The sequence below is a fragment of the Argopecten irradians genome, chromosome 14 (assembly GCF_041381155.1).
Source record: "Argopecten irradians isolate NY chromosome 14, Ai_NY, whole genome shotgun sequence".
Lineage (NCBI taxonomy): Eukaryota > Metazoa > Mollusca > Bivalvia > Pectinida > Pectinidae > Argopecten > Argopecten irradians.
Window position 1 is genome coordinate 27,791,743 of NC_091147.1, and position 10,212 is coordinate 27,801,954.

Below are 10,212 nucleotides of genomic sequence, written 5' to 3' on the forward strand. Positions count from 1 at the left end.
TAAATTATCACTCTCTACAATGTTGTTTTTATGATTAGCAAATGATTCGGTAAAAATGGAAGTTTGTTATGAGCAATATGTTGAAATTACCATATTTTCAAAATAAATCTAATCAAATCACATGGAAGTCATTCCTGAATCAAAATGTGTTATTGTCACATTCACGAAGTGGAATATGGATTCTTATGAAGTCTTAATTGGTCATGCATGATTGACTTTCAGCCAAGATCCTACGTTACGGTACAGTCTGTGTCTATGTGATGAAGAAAAGGAATTCATAATGCGAAGAAAAGAGCGCGTGCGCGAGAGGATGGCGGATATCCTTGGCGACAAAGGTCCAATGTCTGTGGACGAGGTAAATACAACGGTTACACATGGAGGCAACAACATTTGTGGATCTGATTTTTTATAGGTAGTAAAGATCCACGTAATAGGGATAAATGTAATCAGATTAACCATGGAAACATCTGAATTATCCTCATATTTTATTATTCACACAGGTAACTGAACACATCAGAATATTTTCCATATTTTTTTTATTAACACAGGTCCCTGTGATAGGGGTAATCGGATCAGGCGGTGGATTCCGGGCGATGGTTGGCTACAGTGGGGTCACTAAAGCTTTAGCGGATACTGGAATCTTAGACTGCGCAACATACATGGCTGGTCTCTCAGGGTCTTCATGGTAGGTTGGTTATCAACAAAAATATGGAGAACTGTTCTTATATACTGGAATATAATTCTTTTTTTTTTTTTTTGTATTTTGGGAAATTTCGAAAAATAAAGATTCATGTCATGTGTGTAAAAAGCAAATTTCGGATTTTTTTTCTGTACACTATTGATGTCATCTCAGTGGCGTTTTGCTTTTGAAGCAACAAATTCAAATACAAAATGATAAATTGAATCTCACATAAATGATCTTGGAGGTCTGACTGATTGACTGTACTTATGTTTTCCGTCAATGTTATTTGTATCGAAATTACAATAGAATAAATTAACTTTCAACCCATCCCTGTCATTTACCTGCCATTGTGTTATTATTTATTTCAACATTTAGAAAGTTTTTCAAAATAAAAACCCTTAGAACAGAGTTTAATTAATTTTAAATGGTATTTTTATCATACATATAGTTATGTCGCAATTTAAACTGTTGGCATAACACTGATCATTGGTACAGTTTGATGTGATAACATGAGTTGACATGGATAACATATCCTGCTTCAGGTATATATCAACTTTATACTCACATAAGAACTGGCCAGAGATGAACCCTGGAGACATGCAGGAAGAACTAAAACATAACATTGATTCTAGTCTGATGTGGTTCCTGTCACCACAAAGTATTTATAGAAACCTTGACCTGATTCTACAGAAACGGAAAAACGGACAGCCAATCAGCTTCACCGACATATTCGGACATCTTGTTGGAGAAACTCTCATAAAAGATGTAAGTAGATTTCTGACAAATTGTGTATGTTTTTCTTTGATAATTTGATACTCGTTATTTTTGCTATTAATTGTTTTGTTTTTTTAACACTAAGAGAATTACTTATGCGACGAGCAAAATATGTTCTTTTCCCCGTTTTGATTTGTAAAATATTAATTGTGGTATACTTATGATCTTTTCCTTTCTGAGCCATAGAATGGAACGTGGTATTGAATTAAGATTATAAATAGCAGTGTATATAATTCTAATAAGGATGTTAGTATTTATGTACCAATGATGCAAACTAGTTAGTAAACGACACAATCTCGAAAGACCTTAGACAGGAGTACTACACAAGACATACTTCAAAATAAAAAGCCATTTTTTCCAATACATTTTAAACATTTATATCACACTCAGAGGTTGGACTTCAAGTTGACCGACATGAAAGAAAAGATATCAGATGGACAAAGACCCATGCCTTTGATGACATGTGTTAACGTGAAAATGGACAGATCTGCCAGAAGTTTCCAAGGTAATTCATATTATTTCCAATTCATTTATTTATCTACCGTAAATGTGTCTACTACAGTAAAATTGTAGTATTCAAATAAACAAATGCATTTGTGAAATATAGTCATACATACTTAATAAAATCATTTCTGAATGGTACATGTATGACTAATGTAGCAATCTTGGAAGAAGTATGATATACGTAAATACCACTAGCAACTTGAGATTTTCACAAAAATACTACTGACCGTTGTAGTTAGCAAAAAAAAATAATCAAGTAATGCATATTTTGTAGAAGAGCGTTAAGGTATTATTTACAACGCTTCGTTAATATTTATTATATTGTATATTTGCTTCTTAAATTAAAATTCTGACTTTTTCATATTTTTGTTAAGAATGGGTGGAGTTTTCACCGTTTGAGATCGGGATGCCAAAATATGGAACATTTATGAAATCCGAAATGTTCGGCTGCAAGTTCTTCATGGGGAAACTTTGCAAGCAGTTTCCGGAGCCCCCACTCCATTTTCTTCAAGGTAAGGCAAATAAATTGTTTGACATGATATCAGAAATATGGAAATATGAGGGGGAAAATAAGTTATCGTAAACTGAATTAGCAACGTTTACGGCAGGTATTAAAACAAACTTAATTAAATCAATGGAATACGGTTTATCAGCATATCGACGAATGCAATTAGTTGACATATATACATATTTATGATAGTATAACAAATTGGGGAAGTGACTTGTATTTTTTTCAAGCATCTTCTAGATATAAACGTCTTGGTGATCCAATATATATATTTTCGGTAGGTATATGGGGAAGTGCCTTCTGTATCCTTTTCAAGCGCCTGCTCGATGACAACAGAAAGCTGGATCCTGTGGAGATGATTCGTCAGGAAATGGGTAATTAATATATTCAAGTTTTCTTTGTTACACACTTAAGCTGTAATATCCAGCTTCTTTTCTGACCCTATTGTAATATATGTTATGCTCTGTTGGCGGTGGAGCATGTTTAATGAAGCTACATGTATAGATATGAAGGCGTATGCAAGTTGATGTTTATAACTTGTACTCAGTTCCATGCGTAGTATCAAACATGCACTTGTTAGTAAAAGAAACCAAAAAAAGAAATTTATATACTACACTTTTCACATCTGTCACATCTTGTGCATATAGACATTAGCAAATTTTGCACAAAAAGGGTAACTAAGTAATATTTTTCATATCTATTACAGTAAAACAGATCGAAGTGAATCAGGAAGATGAGAGTAGTGACAGCAGTGAAGACGAAGAAGAAGATGAGACTCCAGATGAAGTGAAGAATCGACGTGACGCAGCTGCTCGCAACCGTTTCTCGTTCAGCGATGAGGCACAGAAAAGACTTGCCATGCAGAACGGAAATGGACCAAATAGGAAAATTAACCGCAAACAGACTGTCAGGCGTACAAAACAGAAAACATACTGGCAATCATTCCTTACGGGGATTCTAGAGTAAGCAAACTATTATGTAATGTTTTATCATTATGCATTGATATAAATACCACGGAAATGGTTTAATTACATTACAAAATAATGAAATTTTTTTTATGTCATTATATCCGTACTTAAATACGATAAACGGTCTGTATCAATTGTTAATGAATAATCATATTAGGATTTTGGTTGACTTTTTAATAAAAACAGATAAAGAAAAAGCAAAACAAAAATAAATAACAAACCATAGAAACAACAACAACTACTACGAAAAACATAAACAACAGAAAAAAATAAACAACGTATATCCGGCCATTTTTAACTGTTGAATTGCCGATGTTACTAATATTTTGACATTTTTGTGTTTTAGCAAAAAGGTTGAAGTACTGAATACCCGAGCTGGTCGTGCAGGCGTTGTACATAATTTCATGAGGGGGCTATCCCTGCAGCAAACATTTCCGCTGTCCCCTTTCACCCCAGGAGACAGTGTCGCAGACACCAGAGTCAGTGGTAAGTTTCTTTGTGTTGTTGAATACACACCAAATTATATTCGCTTGCGATTGAATTTTGCAGTGTCTCGTGCAGAAAAAATCCGCGAATATTAACCACCGTGAAAAATTAAAGACTTCAGAATCATCGATTTGGATTAGTGGAGAAGATATCAAGTAGAAAAATATGAAGTTAATCTGCCGCGAAAGTTTTGTTTTTTACAAACATATACAATTTGAATGAAATTTTCTTTATATTTAACCAGTAAGATTATAATGCTGAGTAAGGTATATAAGCTTTTGAACTAATATTTAAATCGATAACTCTCAATAAGACCCGAATTCACTATGAATGTCATTTAAAAAAACAGGCACAATGAGATTGCGTGAAATAGAAAACATAATAATGTTTCTATCTAATCATGATATATGATAAGGTTTGCGTTGCTCTGTCTGCCCATGTTCACTGTTGATGATATGTCCACAGATGACTTCAGTGGGCTACTGGAAATGCACCCGACCAATGTGAAACACTTATACATGGTTGACGCAGGGCTTACCTTTAACTCACCCTACCCTCTAGTCCTACGTCCCCAACGATGTTGTAACATCATTCTGTCCTTCGACTTTAGTGCCAGACCAGGAGATTCGACTCGTCCATTCAAGGTAAATTATCACAAAAACACAGAAAAATGATTATCAGTAAGGAAATTCAGCTCGTCTATTCAAGGTAAATTATCACAAAAACACAGAAAGATGATTATCAGTAAGGAAATTCAGCTCGTCTATTCAAGGTAAATTATCACAAAAACACAGAAAGATGATTATCAGTAAGGAAATTCAGCTCGTCTATTCAAGGTTAAAAATCACACACAAAAAGATAAACCCGTGCTATTGGAAATTATATATGTAAACGTGTTATGGGTCAAAGAAGTAATATTAACGGCTGTATTTCAGGTGAAAATAGATAAACTAAGGAAAGTATCACTGCTTTTAAGATAAGATGAATATGATAGCATTTGGGGAGCTCCATAGGACACGTATTGATTCAGCAATACTCTCATAATGCTTGTAACTAAGATGGTATCGATATTTTATCTGGTGTTACAAGCTACACAAACGTTTTAATTACTAAGAAGGTAATATTTGTGTTTCTGTAAGATATACATTAAACATCATTCATAAAAATCAACAAAATGAACATAATATGTGGGATTTGATATTTTTCTCGACATAAAACAGACATAATATATTCTTATGTCATGAATGCATAAATAAAAAAGATATTGTAATGTAATTCAAAAAACTATTTACATCTAAGATACGTGTTTTATTCTGTAGGAACTTCTGTTAGCGGAGAAATGGGCCAAGCTGAACAAGTTGTCTTTTCCACCCATCGACACTACCGTATTTGATAGAGAAGGCATGAAAGAACTTTACATCTTCAAGCATCCAAACGACCCGTACTGCCCAGTCGTCCTTCACTTCGTTCTGGTCAACATCGAGTTCAGACAATTCATCAGTCCAGGTAAGGTATACCATAAGTAAAATATGAAAATATGCTTTTAAATTGATATCAATACTATCAATAAAATACGAAAATATCAATACTATCAATAAAATATGAAAATATGCTTTGAAATTGATATCAATACTATCAGTAAAATACGAAAATATGCTATGAAATTGATGTCAATACTATCAGTAAAATACGAAAAATATGCTATGAAATTGATGTCAATACTATCAGTAAAATACGAAAAATATGCTATGAAATTGATGTCAATACTATCAGTAAAATACGAAAAATATGCTATGAAATTGGTGTCAATATTATCAGTAAAATACGAAAATATGTTATGAAATTGATGTCATATTCAGGCGTATGTTTGACTGGATATCTTTGTGATATATTATATGATACGGGTAACAGGCTCCTCATATTTTCTGATTTTTTTAGAACAAGAGTCATATTAGACAACAAGTCCCCTTTTTATTGTGCAATTCAGTGTAACTTTCATTTGTAACTTCTGAAAAAATCGATGTATGCCGTTTAATCTGACGTTGGATAAAATAGCATTAACATAACAAGCGAAATCTATCTGAAAATGTTATCTAGCTGTGAACATGCTGTTTTATTATATGGATTTTTATTTTCATTTAATTGATTTATCTATCTTTGAAAACTTACAAACAATTCTGGTGTTGCGAGCTTCTTTACAAATTAACCTTTGTCTCAAAACTTTGACAAGCAAGATTAATTTAACACAACTGAAAGATTTATGCTTGGGAAACTACGAAAACTACGAACAAGATTACTTGGATACGTCTTTTCTGGGGTTTTAAAGCAACTTATTTTAACTATTATGTTCTTTCTTTACTAGGCGTACCAAGAGTCACGGAAGAGGAACTAGAATTTGCAAACTTTGACATATTCGACGATGCCGCAACTCCATATTCAACATTCAATTTCAAATATTCCCATGATGCATTTATGAAGTTGTCAAAGCTTACCGAATTCAACACGTTACTTCATATTGAAGACATAAAAACTGTTATCGCAGAACAGGTCCAGAAAAAGAGAGAAAATCCCACAAAATTACCCTGCTCTCTTAAAGAAGTAAACAACCTAAGACGCGTGAGTGTGAAAAACAGACAGAGGCTCAGCAGGTACTTGTCACAGTTAGGCACGAGACGGTCACGTGTCACAAGCTCTGGGGAAGTTCTATCAAGTAGTGGTGGTTCTCCTTCTAGTCCGAGTCCACATATGAACCTATCTAAATCTGAAAGCGAGTCAGGCTTCCGCAGAAACGTGCCAGAAAGGAAACCAATGACTAAAAGCAAACGAAAGCTCGCGGGAACACGACGCAATGACTTCGCGGCGCTCGGAGGTTTGTCGTCTCCCCTGGAAGACGACGAATACGACGGAAAACCGAAAGACGCAACGCTAAGGAGTAGACCGGGACGACTCGTGAAAACAAACACGAGAGCGGAAGGTGAAGAACAGTGGGAGGATGCTACATGTGATTCTATAGATGAGGACAGTGACGATGAGCAATTTTTCTCTGTCAGGTCAGAACCACTCTGAAAGTTCTCTAGCATTGTACACCATTGACAATCCGAAATTGCATTAAGCAGTTCTGTGTTTTTCCCGAAACACCAATTATGAATGGGCACCGTTTCAACGAGAAATTCCATTCAGCTGAAATCAAAGTACGCCACTGCAGGAGACTTCTGACGTTGTCTCAGATCATCATGAAATCACCAACATAACACACGATTTCATTCCAAAGAATCTACCCGTTCGTTTGAGGAGGAAAGGGACATTTTACTCTGCATTTGCTATAAGCTTTGTGATTTTACGAAAGGACAACACTCATTGGGACCAGGCGATGGAATATTTATATGAAGGTCATTCTACTTCCATTTGATTTATTGCATTTGCCTAAAGGAATACAATTAGTATTGCCTTCATTAACTAGACATCGTTTCCAACATTATGAAGATGCACACACGTGTTGTGGAATGGTTGAGATGTGGATTAGAATACTTTGTTCCTAGTCAGTAACACATATAGGAGTTCATTTTTGCCATTCTCTTCATCGCTGATCTGTACGTTTTCCATCATAGATTTGTCAATCGCTGGTACACTTGAACTGCTATTGAAAAATGTGTTCCATTATCACTGTTAGATGCCTTTTGGAAGTATTTGTTAAAGGACAGAAGAAATTATATGTTTTGCCTGTGCCTTCAAGTAATGAAATGGAGAAGTGCTTTAACTTCTTTACACAAACTGGCTTGGAACTACGAAATGTGAACATTAAAGAATTGTACAGTCAACCCTGTCAATAAAAACCACACAGGGAGCAAAGGGCAATTTGTCCTTATAGTCAAGTGGCCATTATACTGAGGTCAAATTGAGTAATATATGTATATGGCCATTTGATACCGTAAGAAACAGTCTTTATACGCAGGGGATCTTTACACAGATGTGATCGTTAAAGCAGGTTGGACTGCATGGAGATTTCAGAGGCATGAATACTGCAGTATTTTAGGATAGTAAAGTGTATTGCTCACTGCACGTGGCGATTGATGTGGAAGAGCTTATGTTTTGATTTTATTTTGGATTTTTGTAGAGTGTCTACAAAAATGTATATGTTTACTTGCCTAGTCAAACTTTGTTTATTTTATACACTTGTATAAAAAGACATGATGTTAATTGCACGATTGTACTAGTTTCACAAACTCGTACAAAACCGTTATAAAAACACGCGGAATATCATCCATTTATGTATGTCAGCTTTTGTTTAGAGAGTATGTAATAAGGGAAGTATGTTATTTGGTTTGAGAGTAAGAGAGTCTGTCGGATGATATGATGTACGGAGCACAGTGTATATGGATAGGAACAAACAGTCAACCCTGTCTATAAAGGCCACCAAGGAAACAAGGGGAAGTGGTCTCTTCACCCAAGTGGTCGTTATACACAGGTCAAATTGAGTTATAAATGACCCAGAGATACCCCGAGGAAGTTGTCTTCATAATCAGGTAATCATGTGGCCTTTACACAGAGGTGGTCGCTAAGTCAGGTTTGGTTGTACCAATATCAATAGAAGCGGAATGGAGGACGGATTGGGGTACATGTGTCTTTGAGGCTTTAGGTTTTAAGAATTGTTAGTTCCGTGAAAGTGATTGGATTAAGTATGTGTAACCTAAGTATAGTTGTCAACAAGTATGCATAAATTGTATCTGAGAGAGAGGTTGAAAAAAAGAGCAAATTGGGATATGTCTGCAGTAACCTGTCAAAGATAGAAAGGACAAGATCGATCAAAAGATAATAGCTCTAGTGATATAGATTACATAGAAGTTATTACACAATCGAGAAAAAGAACCAAATGACAAGAATATTCCTTTAATCATTAAGTTATTTTCATAAATATACATTTGTATGTCGTAAAAACATTTCGTTTTGTATTTACAATTTACATTTATTACCAATGTTCTCAAATAAACATGAAGCTAAACATTATTTTGTTTAGTCGTCTGGTTTATTTTCAAATTTTACTGAGTGTATTTAAGTATTTAACTTTGTGTTTCAATGAACTTTTAATGAACTCCAGTATTAATGGATACATTTACTTCTTTATTTCTAACCCTTACCCTAACCCTAACTCTAACCCTTACCCTAACCCTAACCCTTACCCTAACCCTAACTCTAACCCTAACACTAACCCTAACCCTAACACTGACCCTAAAATGTATGTGATGTAGCTAAGATTGAAAATGGTACTGAAGACATTACACATTTTGAAACAATACAGACTATATGTCACAATCAAGTCAAATAGACAATAAGGATTTTAACTTCTGACATGTCAGAACTATTCTATGATAATTTATATCTATGGAAATTTGAGATAATAGCAGAGGTAAAATTGGGGAGGGGTCACAATGTGGCGTGTTTGATTTCTAAATATCGTCATACAAAGATAATTATTTGACATGACGTATGTTTTTTTACAAAATAAAAATCACTATAGTGACCATACACGTAAAAAGCCCATTTTAAAAGCGATATGTTTCAATCAAGTTGGTTCTATGATACGTATGGCTATTTGCAGAATTGACAAATTCTTTAAAGATGCTCTACCGCTAACAAATAGTAGTTTTCTCAATAAAAAAGCTTGAGCTTGTAACTTTACTTCAAGATAAAAATTTTAAAACTAATTAAATGGATCCCGAGAAAAAAAGGTGCCACTATTGTTTTAATTAAAAAATTACGAAAATTCTTTGACTTTATGTTAAACGAAGATTATCAATCCCCCCCCCCAAAAAAAAAAAAAAAATAAGATAAAAAAAATAAAGTAAAATAAAAATAATAATCAATTCGTACCTTGTTAATTTTGATAACCATATTATGTTTTTGCATATTACAGAGTTAGCTGCCCTTATATATATCTATATTTCATTAATAAAAAAGCGTCGTCCCTATTAAAATGTATAACGTTTCACTCAAGAAAATATTGACGTTACAGGCTACCCACAACGGCAGATAATTCTGTAATTTGCAAATAAAGAATAGGTAATCTCCTCGGTATGAATCCTGTCCATTGTCATTTTAGAATAATGGCATATGTGTGTCGTAATTATCTCCCCTGCTATATAACCCATGGTTTATGCACATGTAATACGGGAGACAACTCGCTGAACTTAAATATCTCAAACTTATTTTTCGATGGGCTCTCACTGAAACAATTATTTACGAAACTGCTGTGATACATGGTTTAATGCAAACTGTGATACAGTCGCCTTACT

At 34.3% G+C, this 10,212-nt stretch overlaps 1 protein-coding gene across 5 annotated transcripts in view; it reads left to right on the plus strand.

Annotated features, from left to right (window-relative positions):
- Nucleotides 1–8,926, plus strand: part of LOC138308053 (cytosolic phospholipase A2-like) — a 52,419-nt gene extending 43,493 nt beyond the window's left edge. For all 5 annotated transcript variants that reach the window (XM_069248999.1, XM_069249002.1, XM_069249000.1 and 2 more), the window contains 11 exons: nucleotides 223–355; nucleotides 549–685; nucleotides 1,225–1,447; nucleotides 1,847–1,961; nucleotides 2,335–2,472; nucleotides 2,750–2,842; nucleotides 3,175–3,430; nucleotides 3,783–3,922; nucleotides 4,388–4,566; nucleotides 5,242–5,428; nucleotides 6,285–8,926. In XM_069248999.1, the coding sequence (XP_069105100.1) occupies nucleotides 223–355; nucleotides 549–685; nucleotides 1,225–1,447; nucleotides 1,847–1,961; nucleotides 2,335–2,472; nucleotides 2,750–2,842; nucleotides 3,175–3,430; nucleotides 3,783–3,922; nucleotides 4,388–4,566; nucleotides 5,242–5,428; nucleotides 6,285–6,988 (2,305 nt within the window). In that variant the 3' untranslated portion in view covers nucleotides 6,989–8,926. The remainder of the gene's footprint in view (nucleotides 1–222; nucleotides 356–548; nucleotides 686–1,224; nucleotides 1,448–1,846; nucleotides 1,962–2,334; nucleotides 2,473–2,749; nucleotides 2,843–3,174; nucleotides 3,431–3,782; nucleotides 3,923–4,387; nucleotides 4,567–5,241; nucleotides 5,429–6,284) is intronic.
- The last annotated feature ends 1,286 nt before the right edge of the window (nucleotides 8,927–10,212 follow it).